Raw genomic sequence first — 18196 nt, 5'->3', positions numbered from 1 at the left:
CTCTCCTGTCACTCCTCAGCTCTCCTCCCTGGCTCTCTCTTCCCCTTCTCCTCTCCCTCCTACCCTCTCATGGCCTTTCCTGCTCAGTCCCTCTCTCTCTCTCTGCGTGTGTGTGTGTGTGTGTGTGTGTGTGTGTGTGAGAGAGAGAGAGAGAAAGAGAGAATGTCTCCCTCTAGGGGTGTTTTTCTCTGTGTGTGTGCACACGCATGTGTGTGTCTAGCTGTCTCTTCGCCTCTAAGGGTAGCTCTCTCTCTCTCTGTAAATGCCTGTCTCTCTTCTTTCTCTCTCTCTCCTCCTCCTTTTTCGCTCCCTCCCTTAGTCTCTCTTTATCTCTCTCTTCCCCTGCGGCAGGAAATGAAGAATGAGGGGAGGCCAGCTCCAAACACTGGGAAAATCCCAGGATGAGAGCTCGTGGCAGAGACATATCTCCATGGCACCCTTAAGCAGAAAGAGAAACGCCCAGCTCTGCAAACTCAGTTTCAGTTTCCAAACGTCAAGGGAGCAAGGCGGAGCTGCAGAAGGCCTGGCTACTGAGCTTAACGTGCCCAGGGAGGGAGTAGCAGTGGCTGCTGGGGGAAATCCTGGACCTCTCTGCACTCCAAGAGAGGAGGATAAAGCCTTCTCTATTCCCACACTTTTTTTTTCCTGTCTCTTCGACCTTTTGCCTGCGAGAGAAAGGCTAGAGCGTGTCTCTTTATTTTAAAGGGCTGGGCAGAGCAGAGAGGATTGATTCCAAGGCACAGCCTGATTCTGCCAAGATGGAGCACCTCCAGAACCTGTATGAGACTCCTGCAGACCGGCTAGATGCCTTCGTGAGCCACAGCCTTCAGCCCCAGGGGGACTGGAAGGAGGAAGTGCAGGATGCCTGGCAGAGAATCGAACGGTTTCTGCGGGATCAGTGCTTCCGTGATGAGTTGGTTCTGGACCAAGAAGTCAGGGTGCTGAAGGTGGTGAAGGTGAGTACTGGGGGAATCTGGGCATCCGAATCGCAGCTCTGCCCCTTTGGGGCGGGGTGACCTTGGAAGGTGGGGTCACATCATCTCTCTGAGCCTTGACCTTCTCCTCAACTCGAAATTGTTATGAGTAATAAATGGACTAAAGGATGAAAACGCGATTTTAAGCAGTAAGTTGTTCTACAAATGTGAAGAATGGTGACGATGGCTCTCTCTGAGAGCCAAGGTGGACTAGGGATAGCAGACCTCTGCAAGATTTGTGCTTCTTGTTTTTTGTTTAAGAAACCCTCCTTTACCCTCACAGTCATGAGAATAATCTCCTGTATAGTTGTTCTATAATGACACGTGCTGGGTATGTTAGAAACTACCTAGCTATTATGTAATACCAGAGGGTACTTTATAGATTACATGGATGTATAGGGCCTGACCGTGGGATTCAACACCCTTTATAGCGTGGCCTCTCTTGGGAAAGTGGTCATTGTAATTCAACTTTTAACATATCTCTCTAAATCAAAAGTGTCTTGACCACAAGGTTAGATTTTGGGGAATGAAAAACATCTAACAGTAACGGAAATAAGTAATGGCTGTAAGTAGGAGGAGCAGTAACAAACAGCAGGCCAGGATAAGACTGAAAAGGAAGGACACACGGCCGTAAAGAGTCTCAAGAGGAAAAAACAAAGATTTGGCAGTTGTTTTCAGCAAACCATGAGCTTTAACAGAAATCCAGCTATTCAAGTTTCCGTAGTTGTCTAGAAAGATACAACTTTGCACATCTGGGCTCTGACTCTTCCATACATCTAAGCATACAAAGGGTTTTCCTATATGGCCCCAACAATTTTTCTCACTGTGCTAGGGCTACGTCAGCATCTTTACCTTCTGGATCTAAAACCAGAAAATGAAATTCTGATCAGAACTACCAGTTGTTGTTGTCGCTGTTAGGTGCCATTGAGTCAGTTCCAACTCGTAGCTACCCTATGTGCAATAGAATGAAACGCTGCCGGGTCCTGAGCCATCCTTTACAATCACTGTAATGCTTGAGCCCATTGTTGCAGCCACTGTGTCAATTCATCTCGTTGAGGGTCTTCCTCTTTTTCACTGACCCTCTACTTTACCAAGCATGATTTCCTTCTCCAGGGGCTGGTCTCTCCTGGTAATAGGCCCAAAGTATATGAGACAAAGTCTTGCCATTCTTGCTTCTAAGGAGCATTCTGGCTATACTTTTTCCAAAACAGATTTGTTCATTCTTCTGGCGGTCCATGGTATAATCAGTATTCTTCGCCAACACCACAATTCAAGTATGTCAATTCTTCTTCGGTCTTCCTTATTCGTTGTCCAGCTTCTAAATGCATATGAGGCAACCGAAAATACCATGGCTTGGGTCAGGCTCACCTTAGCCTTTAAGGTGACATCTTTGCTTTTTTAACAGTTTAAAGAGGTCTTTTGCAGTAGATTTGCCCAATGCAATGCGTCTTTTGATTCCTTGACTGCTGTTTCCGGTGTTGAGTGTGGATCCATGTAAAATGAAATCCCTTAAGCTTCAGTCATTTGTCCATTTATCAGGATGCTGCTTAGTGGTCCAGTTGTGAGGACTTTTGTTTGCTTTTTGTTGAGGTGTAATCCATACTGAAGGCTGTGGTATTTGATCTTCATCAGTAAGTGCTTCAAGTCCTCTTCACTTTCAGCAAGCTAGGTTGTGTTATCTGCATATTGCAGGTTGTTAATGAGTCTTCCTCCAATCCCGATGCTCTGTTTTCTTCATATAGTCCAGCTTCTTGGTTCATTCGCTCAGCATACAGATTGAATAGGTATGGTAGAAGGATACAACCCTGACACACACCTTTCCTGACTTTAAACCACACAGCATCCCCTTGTTCTGTTCTAAGGACTGCCTCTTGATTTATATATAGGTTCCTCATGAGCACAATTAAGTATTCTGGAATTCCCGTTCTTTGCAATGTTATTCATAATTTGTTACGATCCACACAGTCAAATGCCTTTGCATAGTCAATAAAACACACGTAAACATCTTTCTGGTATTCTCTGTTTTCAGCCAAGATCCATCTGACATCAGCAATGATATCCCTTGTTCCATGTCCTCTTCTAAATCCAACTTGGATTTCTGGAAGTTCCCTGTTGATCTACTGCTGCAGCCACTTTTGAATGGCCTTCAGCAAAATTTTACTTGCCTGTGATAACAATGATACTGTTTGATAACTTTTAATTTTGGTTGAATCATCTTTTGGGGGAATAGGCATAAATATGGATCTCTTCCAGTTGGTTGGCCAGGTAGCTGTCTTCCAAATTTCTTGGTGTAGATGAGTGAGTACTTCCAGTGCTCCATTTGTTGAAACATCTCAATTGGTATTTCATCAATTCCGTCAAAGCCTGGAACTACAAATAGGATTGCACATTTTCTTAAGGTTGGATTTGAAAGTGTTCAAATACTTTAATATACATTCTAGATAAAGCTCTCTCATTGAGTCAAATGTGCTGTATTTCAGCTGAAGACCTACTATGTATGCTACTACAATTGGCAATATCTTGAAGTTCCCGATCTCACTGTAGAAGGTATATGCGTCAAGTATTTGTAAAGGAAAAAAATTATTTTACTTTTCATCTTGCTCTCTCAATAGTCTTTATTTCCAGAAGTTGAAACTCCCCTGGATTAACTATCTCCAGTTATTTTGAGCCGAATGGAAAGTGCTGAGAACAGAGTGTTATTTGGACAAACATTGGCCAGTAAGCAATTGGAATGAGGAAACATTTGCTTTAAGATTCGGTTTCTCTATCAGGAGAGAAAGGTCCATTGCACGTCTTGCACTTACTTTAACATCTGTTTTCTTTGCTTTTCTCGACCTCGGAGCCCTGGTGACACAGTGGTTAAGAGCTCGACTGCTAATCAAATGGTCGGCAGTTTGAATCCACGAGCCGCTCCTTGGAAACTCTGTGGGGCAGTTCTACACTGTCCTATAAGGTCACTATGAGTCCAAGTCAACTCAACGGCAATAGGTTTGTTTCTCAACCTTGATAAGCACTGGATTTTCTTAGTTACATCTAATCTTCATGGTTTTAGCCATCCAAATTGGGGTGAGAATGCCACATTTTTCTAGAGTCAAATGTGCTGATTCCTTTTGATTTTCCACTGTGAGTGGCCTGGAGAGTCTTCTGAGACTGGTAGTAACTTTTACAAGGACATTTCTTGCTGGTCTTAATCATGCCACCATCTGACACCCACATTCTTCCTTATTCTCTTTCCTCTCGACATGAAATCCAATGCCTAAACTAAGGTTACCTAGGAATCAGTGGGAGCACTGGTGGCACAATGGTTAAAAGCTATGGCTGCTAACCAAAAAGTCAGCAGTTTGAATCCACCAGATGCTCCTTGGAAACCTTATGGGGCAGTTCTACTCTGTCCTACAGTGCTGCTATGAGTTGTAACTGACTCCGTGGCACCTAACAACAACAAGAATCAGTAGCAGATCTGAAGTCAAAATTACTTCATGGTTTTTTTTTTTTTTTTTTTTTTTTGTGTCCTTCAGAAAGTTTATCAGGTAACTCCTCTGTTAACAGACTATTCAAATGCATATTTTATATACCTTAGCAGTATTTTTAAGCCTTTATACTCTGTTTTTTAACTGTGCATTAAGTGAAAGTTTACAGAGCGATTTAGTTTCCCGTTCGATGGTTTGTACATAAAGTGTCCCATGACATTGATTTCGTTTCCCACGATGTGTCAGCACTCTTCCCACTTCTGTCCCAGGTTCCTATTTCCTTTTGTCCTGATTTTCCACCCCTCCCTGCCTTCTCATCTTTGCTTTTGGGCAAATGCTGCCCTTTTGATCTCCTATAATTGATTGTTCTAAGGAGCACGTTCCTCTCAGATGTTATTGTTTATTTTAGGAGCCTCCCTATGGTTTGGCTGAAAGGTAGTCTCAGAAAATGGCTTCAGTCCCAGTTCAGAAGGATGTCTTAGACCATAATCCTGGGGGGTCATGATTTTTTCGTTATACATCTGTTGTTCTTAGTTGCTATCGAGTGGATTCCAGCTCATGGTGACCCATGTGTGTCAGGGTTTAATCAAAAAAATATAGAAAAATAGTGAAAATTACGAAATGAATGACCATACAATTCATAGATAACACTACTAACAGTTTAGTGTACTATGATCACATTGGAGCTCTGGTGGCACAGTGGTTAAGAGCTCGGCTACTAATCAAAAGATCAGCAGTTCAAATCCACCAACCGCTCCTTGGAAACCCTATGGGGCAGTTCTACTGTGTCCTATAGGGTCGCTATGAGTCGAAATCAACTCAACAACGGGCTTGGTTTTTTTTTTTATGATCACATTTTAAGTGTTTTTAAATAACTAGAAAACATTTTATTTTACATGTATTTATAAATACATTTATTTTAAAAGTGATTGTAAACTTCTGATGCAAGCTGAGATAGAGTAAGCCGCATACAAACTATCTCACAGATTACAACTAAAACTCCAGACAGAGGACAAAAAGCAAGAACCTGAGGGCTCTGAAAAGTAAGTAATAGCAGGTAGTTGGAGAATGAAGTTGAAACCGTAACAAGGGTAATTATGATGGAATAAACTGTTAATACACAAAATAACATGGGTAGATATTATGGGCATTATACTGAGTGGGGAAAAAATTCAATTTCAAAAGGTCACAAAGTATGATTCCATTTATATAACATTCTCTAAATGACAAAATTATTGAGCTATAAACCAGATGGGTGGCTTCCAGGGCTTAGGCATGGTGGCAGGGAGGGAGGGGAGTGTGACTATAAAACAGTAGCATGAGGGAGATCTCAGTGGTGCTAGGATAGCTCTGTATCTTGATTGCAGTGGTAGTTACAGGAAGCTACACATGTGACAAAATGTCATACAACTATACACACACATGGTATCAATGCCAATTTCCTGGTTTTGATATTCTACTATATTTATTTAAAATCTAACCATTGAGGGGAACTGGTTGATGGGTATACCAGCCCTCTTGGTACTCTTTTTACAATGTCCTGTGAATATAGGATTATTTTAAGATAATTTTTAATTATACACACACACACATATACACACACACATAAGATACATACAAAGCATATACAGAAAAATGTGTTTAGGCCAGAGCTGTTCAACAGAACTTTCTACAATGATGGAAACATTCTATATCTATGCTGTCCAATATAGTAGCCACTAGCCACGTGTGGCTATTGAGCCCTTGAAATGAGCAAGTGTGACTGGGGAGCCAAATATTTTATGTCGTTTAATTTTAATAATTTAAATAGATACATGTGGCATTTGGCTACCATGCTGGATAGGTGTAGAACATCTACAGAGTGATATATAAGAAGGTGGTAACTGTGGCTGCCTCTGGAAGTGGGGTTTAGAGCCTGGGGTAGAATGAGGTTTTACATTTTATTTATATTCTTTGAATTGTTTAGCAAGTATTTATTGTCTCTAAAATAAAAATTAAAAAAATTAATTTTTTTTTTATCGATAAAAAGACATAGTAATACCCACAGCAAAAACCACTGTATATGATGGAAACCAAGGGCCCCTTTTGGAACCTGTGTAAATGGCCCAATTTTGATGTTTCTGACTCACCTCCAAACTCAGGCACCAGGGCTCAGTGGAGGTGAAGCTGAATATTGTTGTCCCCCACAGGGTGGCTCCTCAGGGAAGGGGACGACGTTGAACTACAGCTCCGACGTGGACATGGTCCTGTTCTTGAGCTGCTTCTCCAGCTTTCAAAACCTGGCCCAGCTCCGAAAAGACATCATCCACTTCATCCAGGAGAAATTGGATCACCGTAGTAGGAGTCTGGCCTACAATATATCACTGGTCCAGCCCAGAGAGAGGGCCAGGGCTCCTCGTTCCCTGTCCTTCCGGGTCCAGTCCAGGAAAAGCAGCGAAGCCATTTGGGTGGATGTGCTCCCAGCTTTCAATGCTCTGGGTAAAGACACAATGGTTTGAGTCCAGAGAAACCAGTCAAGGCCCCTTCACCAACCTGATCTTGGGGGTGGTTTGGCAAAGTAGAAACCAATGAGGAAAGATTGGAGTTTGCTGTTTTGGGGGAGGAAATGATTGGAGCTATACTTGAGGATTAAATCCTCCTGTAAATGCATGTGTAGCCATGTTCAACTGTTTCATGCGGAAAGGTGCTTTCTCCCAAATATTGGAGTCCCACTCAACCCAAGGATTAGATTCCTCTCTGACCCCATAAGAAGCGATGGGTTGAGGAAGCACTTCAAGGTCTTTGGAGACAGACAGAACTAGGTTGGAATAACCTTTTAAAACAGGGCTCTTAGTGTTTTCAAATTTTGACTCCAAGACTTATCAGTTGTGTGACTTTGGGCAAGCTATTTAACTCCTCCAAGACTTAGTCACTAACGTGTTAGATGAGATAATAATGTCAGGTTGAGCCTTAGGATATTTGACCATGTTGGACCTATAAAACTGCTAATTTCCTATGGTTCCACTTAATTTTATCGACTTCATGGAGCTGTTCTGAGGATTCCATGAGCTTAGCCCAGTGCTTCACACATGGTAAGTCTTTGGTCAATGCGAGTTATTTAAAATCTATGTGACTGTTGGGTGTGCTACCAAAACGTCTAGGTTCCTGGGTGGTGCAAGCAGATCCGCTTAACTATTAACCTAAAGGCTGGCAGTTTAAACCCACCTGGCAAAGCCATGGAAGAAAGAAAGCCTGGCGATCTGCTTCCGTAGATTACAGCCAAGAAAACCCTATGGAGCAGTTCTACTCTGTTACACACGGGTCACTACGGGTCAGAATCAACTCAACAGCCACAGATTTGGTTTTCTGTTTGTTTGTTTTTGCTTACCAAACTATCTAGGCCTCCATTTATTTAGTCGTAAAATAGAAAGAATAATATTGCTGTAGGGAGGACTGCATGAAATAATTCATGCACATTCCACGTGCAGTGCTTCTTTTCCTGTCTTCTTCATCTCAAAGGATAGATTTTCCTAACCAGCTACTTTTCTCTTCTCAGGATCCTTTTGCCCAGACACTAAACCATCACCGGAAGTCTATGAAGACTTAATAACCAGTGCCGGCCAACCTGGGGAGTTCTCATCAAGCTTCACAGAGCTACAGAAGCACTTTGTAAAAAGCTGCCCTACTAAGCTGAAGAGTCTCCTGCGCCTGGTGAAGCACTGGTACCTGCAGGTGAGGGAGGGGGGCCAGGCTGCGAGGTGCAGAGATGGGGTGGCAGTGCATCACAGCATATTTTCACAAAGAAAAAAAATAGAAACAACTCAACAGTCCAACCATAGGGGGCAGGTTAAATAGTGTGGAGATAGTATAATTTGAAGCTATTTATACACAGAGCACTGGGCAATGTGAAGGACAGCTATTATTTGTCTCAGTTTGCTACTGCTGCCATAACAGAAGTACCATAAGTGGTTGGCTTTAAAGAGAATAAATTTCTTTTCTGACTCTTCTGGAGGTAACAGGGTCTTGATCATGTCGATTCTTTCTATGAACTTCTAGTGTTTGGTGACTGCCATTAATCTTTGGTATTCCTTGGTGTTCCTTTGCTTGTAGACGGGTCCTCACATGGCATCTGTCTTCGCCCTGTGAGTGTCTCTGTGTCTATTCTTTTTTGATAACTCAGAAGGAATTAGGTTTAGGACCCACCCTAACATGTTACTATCGAGTTGATTCCAACCCATAGTGACCCTATAGGACAGAGAAGAACTGCCCCATAAAGTTTCCAAGGAACAACTAGTAGATTTGAACTGCCAACCTTTTGGTTAGCAGCGAAGCTCTTAACCGCTGCACTACCAGGGCTCCATTAACAAACAGGGTCATATTTAAGGATATAGGTGTTAGGATTTTAATACATATTTGGGGGGGGAGTACAATTCAATCCATAACATTACTGTCATTGTTTGCCATTATATTCTGTTATCTTCTGAGGAGCAGTGCCCATGTAAAATTTCATGAGTGTACATGATGGAAAATAAAGTTGATGAAGTATTACTAAGGCCTGGAAACAGTAAACTAGAAATTACCAGGCAGCAATCTCTCTCTCTCTCTCTCTCTCTCTCTCTCTCTCTCTCTGTGTCAGTGTCTCTCTCCTGCTCTCTCTTTTTTTTAATTTTTAGTGTGCTTTATGTGAAAGTTTACAAATTCAGTCAGTCCCTCATAGAAAAATTTATATACACAGTAGTATATATTCCTAATTGCTCTCCCCCTAATGAGACAGCATACTCCTTCCCCCCACTCTCTCTTTTTATGTCCATTTTGCCAGCTTCTGACCCTCTCTGCCCTCTCATCTCCCCTCCAGACAGGAGCTGCCCACATGTGTCTACTTGATCCAAGAAGCTCATTCTTCACCAGTATCATTTTCTATCCCATTGTCCAGTCCAATCCCTGTCTGCAGAGTTGGCTTTGGGAATGGTTCCTGTACTGGGCTAACAGAAGGTCTGGGGACCGTGACCACCAGGATCCTTCTAGTCTTAGTCAAACCATTAAGTCTAGGGTTTTTTTACGAGAATTTGGTGTCTGCCTCCCACTGCTCTCCTGCTCCCTCAGGGGTTCTCTGTTGTGTTCCCTGTCAGGGCAGTCATTGGTTGTAGCCAGGCACCATCTAGTTCTTCTGGTCTCAGGCTGATGTAGTCTCTGGTTTACATGGCCCTTTCTGTCTCTTGGGCTCATAATTACCTTGTGTCTCTGGTGTTCTTCATTCTCCTTTGCTCCAGGTGGATTGTCTCTTGCTCTTTTTCTTCCAACAGCACTTGAAGCCTAAATATCGAAAAGTACAATTGCCTTCAAAATATGCACTGGAGCTACTGACCATCTACGCCTGGGAAATGGGTACAGATGAAAGTGAGAACTTCGACATGGATGAAGGGTTTGTGGCTGTGATGAAACTCCTCAGAGATCATGAAGACATCTGTATATACTGGACCAAGTACTATGATTTCCAAAATGAGATTGTCAGAAACTATCTCAAACAAAAGTTGAAGGAATGCAGGTGAGTGTGTTGATCGTGTTAACTTCAACTACAAGGGGTAGAAAATCCAACTCAGACAGTTTTAAAAATAAAAGGAATTTATTGGCCTTGTAACCAAAAATTCCAAAGATAACTGAAGCTTCAGATATGTTGTGATCTAGGTGGTCACTACGTCACCAGAGTCCCAAGATGGAATCACTCAGCTCAGCCATTCCTAGGCTTTCAGCTTTGACTTCAGGGTAATTCCTTCAAGGCTGTGTGAGGTCCAGGCTTCCCATCTGGATATGGATCTTCCAATGTACCTTTGCCCCAGCATTACAAGCAAAAGTTCTGAGATAAGCCTTGATTGGGCCTGCACTGGTTACATCCCTAATCTTGAACCAAGAGTTTCACCATGCAGGGAGCCCACCTACACAAGGCAGGCATCCAACACCTCTGAGCTGCAAAGGCCAGAACCATAAATGTAGCCCAGACCTACCGCTTCTCTCTCCCAGACCCATCATCCTGGACCCAGCTGACCCGACCAACAATCTAGGAAAGGGGAAGAGATGGGACTTAGTGGCCAAAGAAGCTGTTCACTGCCTACGGCAGCCCTGCTGTGACATTGAAGACCCCGGCCAGGGCTGGCACATACAGGTATGAGCCCACTCCACAGTCATGACTCAACGCTCTCTTCATTTCAACTCCCCATGAATCTCCCACAACTCCTACCACAGCACCCTCAAGTCCTCCCCACAGGCAACACCTGCCCTAGAGATCTGCATTTCCTCCTCTTATCCTGAAAACGCCTGGGCCTCACCTCTTTCCCCTGGAAAATGGGCAGAACATCCCTGCCCTGCTCAGTAGCCAATTGAGAGATGTAGCCAAATAATTTACTCACAAACATACATCCTGTGAGAGAACTCTTCCCCTATTTTGGATTGTCAGAACCTTAACATCTTACAATTAAAACAGGAGATTTAATAGATACATCCAAAAAAAATGATGCAGGAATAGCACTGCGTTCCCTTGAAGACAACTCCAGCTGTGCTGTCTCCTTATGGATGGATCACAGCCATCCTAAGTCTGAATGTTACATAGGAATCCAGGTTCGTAGACGAGGACTCTGCTTATGAGCTCACTCAGAGACCTAATTTCCCCAACCTGCTACTCCCACAGTGAGCTATTCACCAGGAACCGCATTTCAAATCCTGCAGGGAAAGTCTGAGCCTGGCTGCAAAGGCAACCCTGAAGAACCTGAAGCAAGTCAGATGCCCAAAGCAGCAGAGGGGCCTACCACCTAGCCATGACCCATTAGCCGTGAATGTCCAAGAGGCCTCTGGGTAGTAAGATTCACAGAACAGGCCAATACTTCCAACTTCACCAGAGTGCCCTCCACATAAACTTCATTGTTGTTATTATTATTATCATTATTACTATTTGTCTTAGTCATGTAGTGCTGTTGTAACAGAAATGCCACACATGGATGGCTTTAACAAAGAGAAGTTTATTCTCTCACAGTCCAGTAGGCTACAAGTCTGAATTCAGGGCACCAGCTCTAGGGGAAGTCCTTCTCTCTCCATCAGCTCTGGAGGAAGGTCCTTGCCATCAGTGTTCACTTAGTCTGGGAGCATCTCAGTACAGGAACCTCAGGTCCAAAGGACACGCTCTGCTCCTGGCGCTGCTCTCTTGGTGGTATGAGGTTCCCATGTCTCTCTGCTCACTTCTCTTTTTTATATCTCAAAAGAGATTGGCTTAAGACACTACCTAATCTTGTAGATCTCATCAGTATAATTGCCGATATTTCATCTCATTAACAGCATGGTGACAGGATTTACAACACACAGAGAAATCACATCCGAAGATAAAATGGTAGACAATCATACAAGGGAATCATGACCTAGCCAAGTTGACAGATATTTTGGAGGGACACAATTCAATCCATGACACTATTATTTTGCAGTTTGTGAAAAGATAACACATGTTCATAGTATTAAAAATATCAACTGTTAAAAGACACATAATTAACAGCAAGCCTTCCTTTCATCTTAACCCCCAGACTCAGTTCTACAACCTCCCAGACCTCACAGATCAGTTTCTTTCATCTCCTTTCGTGGATATGCCATCCATACACAACCTCTTGCCTGTGTCTGTCTGATTATGCATCCTGCTTTTTGCACATTTTTACTTTTTTTACTTAAATCATTAAGCTATTGATAACTAATATAAATTATCTTTGAGACAATTCCATATCCAGACACATAGACCTAATAGATGTAATCGTAAAATATAAAGTTCAAACCAGAATACTATTGAGAGTGAAAGGGGGTGATAGTAAAAGCCAGGACAATAGACATGGATCAGGACTGCCCCAGACAAATGGGAACATATAGTTATCCTCAACTAATTGATCTTTTTAACAGCTATATCATAATCCACTGCATAAAAGTACCTTGATTTATATAACCAGCACCCTACTGATGGATTTTTAGGATGCTGTCAGACTTTGGCTACTACAGTGGATATTCTTGAATACATTATATGTCTTTGCACACTGCAACCGGTGTCTCACATAGGTGAAATCATTTATTCTCACAATAGCTGGGTGGTGCTATGAGTACTAATATTATCCCCATGGGACAAGGAGGACTCTGAATGAGGAGTGGTCATTTGGAGAACTGTTGCCAGTTGTTACTGTGATGGGGTGAATTGGAGGACAGACGATGACCCAATGGTCTTATAAACCTCAGACAACAAATGTCCCGCTTTGCCTGGGACGTTACCAGTTTATGCCTGTTGTCTCACATAATTATTGATAGGACTTGCTTTTACTTTTAAAAACGTCTTGGTAGGGCAGTAAATTACAAGGTCTCTTTGGAGATAACAGACAGCTATGACCACCCAGGGACGCTCACCTGCCTCTGCCTCCCTTTCAGCCAGCAAGAGACGTTCAGGTGACAGTGAAAAAGAGTGGGGAAGAGGCCCAGACACTCTCTGTGAACCCTTACAGCCCCATTTGGAAGATGAAAAAAGAGATTAAGAACATGTTTTTCCTCAACGGGCACCAGCGCCTTTCCTTCCAGGAGCCTGGTGGGAAGCGGCAACCACTTAGCAGCCAGAAGACCCTAGCTGATTATGGCATCTTCTCTAAGGTGGGCATCCGGGTTCTGGAAACCTTCCCGCCTGAGATCCAGATCTTTGTGAAGGAACCTAGTGGCCAAAACAGGCCTTATGCCGTCCACCCTGATGGCCTCATCTGGCACTTGAAAACAAATATTGAAGCAGCTGGAGGGCCTTGCCTGGAGGATCAGATATTAAAGTTCCAAGGTCGGAACCTGCGGAATCATCTCAGCCTCAGAGACTTGCAGATCAAGGACTGTGACACCATCACCCTAATTAGGAGAGGCTGACAAGTGCCTGCAAGTCCCCAGGGGTGGCCGTGACAGGGTTGCCTATGATCTAGACTCCTAATGATCCTATCTCCCCATCCCACCCCTTCTACCCTGACCACTGTGATCTTTTGAAGCATAAATATGAATGTACCCCTCCCCTGTTTAAAATCCTCCAATGGCTCCCCATTACCTACAGAATAAAGTTCAAGTCCCTTTACTTGGCATTCAGAGTCCTTGACAATCTAGCCCTTGCTTATATCTCTACAGCCCCTCACACTCTCAAAACACATCCTATGCTCCAGGCATACCAAAATACTTGCAATTCCCCGAACACAGAATGCTGATTCACAGCTCCACGACTTTGAGTCAACTCTGTTTTACTCCCATGAGTTCATTTCTCAACACTCAAACCTCTAAGTCAGAGGTTATCTAATCCCCTCAATACTATTGTTCACATCAAATAACTTTATCCCTTTGGCCACAGCTGATAGGACCAGGGATGGCCACCCGACTCAGGATAGAATTGACTCATTAGGCTATAAACCAATCATGTTTTCAGTCCTGGAGATGGGGAAGTATTGTTTCTGGAGCATTTACTGTGTTTCAGGAATAGTACAGAGTCATTGGCAAGCAATTTATTCTCACAACAAGCTTAAATTGATACCATAGCCCCCATTTCACAGATGAGGAAATGGAAGCTCAGACAGGTAAAGGGTCTTGGTCAAGGTCACACAGCTAATAATTAGCACAGCTGAGACTCAAGATAGTGTACATCTGACCAGAGCCAGTGGTCTTAACCAATAGGTGATGCTGCCTCCCTTAATGGCCCACAGCTCCCCCTTGCTTACTCTAGTAGCCTAAACCCCAATACTCAACTCTATACTCAACAGCATGCAATGCCCCAAATGTATCATACTGTTTCTTGCCTCTGAGCCCTTGCACGTGTTGTTCCTTCTGCTTATCATGCCTTTCCTAGATCTACCTCTTCCTAGCAGTGGGTCCTTGGACCAGTCACTCAGTTTCATTGACCTCAACTTCCTCATGTAAAAGAGGGGAAACACATTGATTGTAATGCTTACCTCACAAGGTCACTGTGAAGATGTGATAATGGTTGTGAAGGCATTTTATAAACTGTAAAATCCTGCACTGACTTGAGCTAAAATGGTACAAAACGATGATGCCTGGGGGCTAATACAGGAAGGGGACTTAAAAGATAGAAATAGCTGCTGGGTTTAACCGGTAGATGCGGTTTTGTTCTAGTTTCTAGTGAGAGAGATAGGCTCCAGAAAAGCACAGATGAACAATATAGAGCGAAATTACGATCATGGATATGAAAGAAACAAATTGAGAAGGGGAGAGTTGAAGGGACTTGGATCATCTGAACCCTGGAGAAAGGAAAGAGTTTGACATGTACGAGAACTGACAGAATGGATTTCAGAAAGGGGGCAAGAGCAGAGACCCACTTTAGAAAGCTGTTGTAGTCATCCAAGTAAGGAGATGATGATGGTTTGGGCTAGGGGTAGGAGTGGGGGTGGAAGAATTGGATGGAGTCAAGGCCCACCAGGATAGCGGGTGAATAGAATGTGCGATGTGAGACTTAAGATCGGATGTAGCTTTATTCCATGGTGTCCCAGACATTACAAGAAGAAAACTCCTGAGATCCGCGAGCCCAACTAAGCTCTGTTTTGCCAGAATGAAAGGAGATAAATTATGATGATGATCAGGTAAGGGATAGTTTGCCTACCTTTAAACAAGGTTCACAGCTCTTGGATTTCTGGGGGCTTCTGGGAAACAGGCTAATATAAGGTAACATGAGCTCAGCATCACTGGGGAATACCAGGAGGAAACCAATGAATTTGATCTAACTCCAACAAGAGATTCAGAGAACGAAAACTTAGGGTTTCAAGGGAGAAAGAACCTTGAACTACTGACCCTTCCATTTCTTCTCCACCCTGGATTCACTTCTTTTTCTATCCAACCTAGAACCCAAGGTCAAGCCTGCCAGTTCCTCTCTGTTCAATGCCTTCAACTTTCCTGACCATTGTCCTTACAGTCCATTCAATCTTGCATCATCAGGGATCTTTTGGGTTGCAAGTAAAAGAGACCCAATTAAATTAGTTTAAGCAAAAATAAGTAGAATGTAATGGCCCATAGCCCATCTGTCAGTGTGTCATACATACTGCAGTGGCTTAAGTGTCATTGTGGTGCTGGAAACTATCCCACCAGTATTGCAAAAAGCAGGGTCACCTATGCTGGACAGTTTCCAGCAATTAAGAAAAAAGACTAGGAAGAAAGTCCTGGGGATCTATTTCCAAAAATCAGCCAATAAAACCCTATGGACCACAACAGAATATTGTCCAATATAGTGCTGGAAGATGAGCCTCCTAGGTTGGAAGAAACTACACAAAAGTGGCAACAAGTGACTCAAACATACCCATAATCCTGAAAATGATGCAGGACCAGGAAACAATTTGTTCTGTTATAAATAAGGTCGTCATGAGTTGGAGCCAACAGCAATGACAACGACTCATAAGAGTCCAGGAGTTTCCAGCTTTAGGCACAGCTGCATCAAAGAACTCTAACGATGCCAGAGAGTGTGTCAGCTACCTTACACTGCATGACAAACCAACTGAAAACACCCATTTATTTGTTCATGCCTCTGTGGGTTGGCTGAGCAGTTTTTCTGGTCTGAACTGGCTCACCTGAAGCTGAAGGACTTTAGCAACCTAACTCACATGTCTGGCAATTGGCCGGATATCAGCTGGAAAAACAGGAATGCCTTGACTATGTGTTTCTCTTTTTAAGCCTCTGCATATATCACATTTGCTAATGTCCTGTTGGTCAAAACGAGGCACATGGCCAAGCCCTGATCAAGGGACAGAAAATAGGCACCACCTCTTTTGTTGTTGTTGTTGCTGTTGAGAATATACACAGCAGAACTGACACCAATTCAACAATTTCTCCGTGTACAATTCAGTGACATTGATTACATTCTTCAAGTTGTGCAACCATTCTCATCCTTCTTTTACAAACTGTTCCTCTCCTGTTAACATAAACTCACTGCCCCCTAAGGTTCCTATCTAATCTTTTCAGTTGCTGTTGTCAGTTTGATCTCAAAACAGCACAATGCTCAAGGCAGACATTCTTTACCAATTATTGTTTGGTTTTAAAAAGACTTCAGGAGATATTTTTAGTTTAAGGTTTAAAGACTATCTCAGGACAAGAGTGTCAGAGGTTCATTTAGCCTCCATGGCTCCAGAGATCCTGAATTCCATGAGAGTTTGAAATTCTATTCTGCATTTTCCCCCTTTTGATCAGAATTTTTCTATAGAATCTTTGATCAAAATTTTCAGTAATGGCAGCGGGGCACCATCCGTTTCTTCTGGTCTCGTGACAGAAGAGGCAGTTGTTTGTGGAGGCAACTAGCCACACATTCCATCCCCTCCTCCTATTCCTGACTCTCCTTCTTCCTCTGTTGCTCCAGGCAAATAGTGACTAATTATTATACCTTGGTACACACCGCCTCTTGATAGAAGAAGCTGCAAAGTCACATTGCAAAGGGGTGTGCAGTCAGGGATGGGAAGAATTTGAGATCCTTGCTTTAGATTTTCTCAGATAATGTCTCTCCACATGGCAGGGGAAACGGCACCGCTTTCTGCTGGGGCCTTCTCAGGTACGCCTTTCCTAACCACCTTATTTAACACTGAACGCCTAAACACCACAAACACCCTCACGTCCGCATACCGCATACATGGTACCGCTTAACTCCTTTTCCTGCTTTCTTTTTCTCCTCAGCACTTATCACCATCATATCTACTACAATTTTACTTATTTATCTTATTTATTGTCTGTCTCCACTATTAGAACGTAAACACCCTGCAAGAAGAGATTTTTGTGTATCTCATTTATTACTATATCATCAGCACCTGGCTGGCACATAGTATGCCTTCAATAAACATTTGTTGAATGAACGAATGGCACCCTAAGATCTGACCCTGCCACCTGTCCGGATGCATATTTCACCTCACCCCTCCTCACCCTCCATGATGAAGTCGTATTTGACAACTGAGTCCCTGGCACACACCCAGATCGTTCACACTTCTAGGTCTTTACCCAGCTGTGCTCCCTTCTCCTGGCCAGGTCCCCATTCTTTAAGACTCATCTGCACTAGGTATCCACTGACAACACCTGTGACTCAAAAGAAACTCTTCTGCCCAGCTTTCCATTAGGTTTCCATACCCTTTATTCTACCCAAGCGCATATCACACTGGGCTCTCAGAATCTCGTTTCTCATCTCTCTCTCCCTCTGCTTTGGGAGTTCCTTGGGGCAGGACCCACATTTTATTTGTATCTTCCTAGCACAGTGCCTGGCACCTAGCAGGCACATGATATATGTTCAGTGAATAAATAATAATACTTGTACTTCCTGTGTGTTTACTCTGCTCAGTGTTCTGCATGCATTATCATGCTTAATCCGCACAACCCTAAAGGGTGGGTATTATTATTAAATTCATTTTATGGATAAAGAGAGGTTAAGAGTCTGGTAAAAAATAATCATTAAATGCATAAATGCAAGAGATGCTTGTATACCAGTGTTCACTGCAGCACTACTCACAATAGCCCAAAATGGAAGCAACCTATATGTCCATCAACAGATGAATGGATAAACAAAACATGGCACGTACATACTATGGAGTATTACTCAACCATAAAGAGGAACGGAGTCCTGATACAGGCTATGACATGAATGAACCTTGAAAATACCATGCTGAGTGAAATAAATCAGTCACAAAAGGACAAATATTGTATGGTCCCACCTATCTGAAATATCTAGAACAGGCAAGTGTATAGAAATCAAAGTTTATCAGTGGTTATGGG

At 43.1% G+C, this 18196-nt stretch overlaps 1 protein-coding gene across 2 annotated transcripts; it reads left to right on the top strand.

Annotated features, from left to right (window-relative positions):
- The first annotated feature begins 238 nt into the window (after positions 1–238).
- Positions 239–18185, top strand: LOC100668859 (2'-5'-oligoadenylate synthase-like protein 2). 2 transcript variants are annotated; one of them, XM_064272298.1, is made up of 6 exons: positions 239–956; positions 6634–6922; positions 7995–8155; positions 9727–9968; positions 10442–10583; positions 12863–18185. In XM_064272298.1, the coding sequence occupies exons 1-6, from the start codon at positions 759–761 to the stop codon at positions 13334–13336; spliced, it is 1506 nt and encodes a 501-aa protein (XP_064128368.1). In that variant the 5' UTR covers positions 239–758; the 3' UTR covers positions 13337–18185. The 2 variants fall into 2 exon arrangements, with proteins under 2 accessions (XP_064128368.1, XP_064128367.1); XM_064272297.1 differs by having other exon boundaries at positions 244–956; positions 7980–8155; positions 12863–18183.
- The last annotated feature ends 11 nt before the right edge of the window (positions 18186–18196 follow it).

Source organism: Loxodonta africana, chromosome 19 (genome assembly GCF_030014295.1).
Source record: "Loxodonta africana isolate mLoxAfr1 chromosome 19, mLoxAfr1.hap2, whole genome shotgun sequence".
Taxonomy (NCBI): Eukaryota; Metazoa; Chordata; class Mammalia; order Proboscidea; family Elephantidae; genus Loxodonta; species Loxodonta africana.
This window is presented reverse-complemented; position numbering and strand designations above follow the sequence as displayed.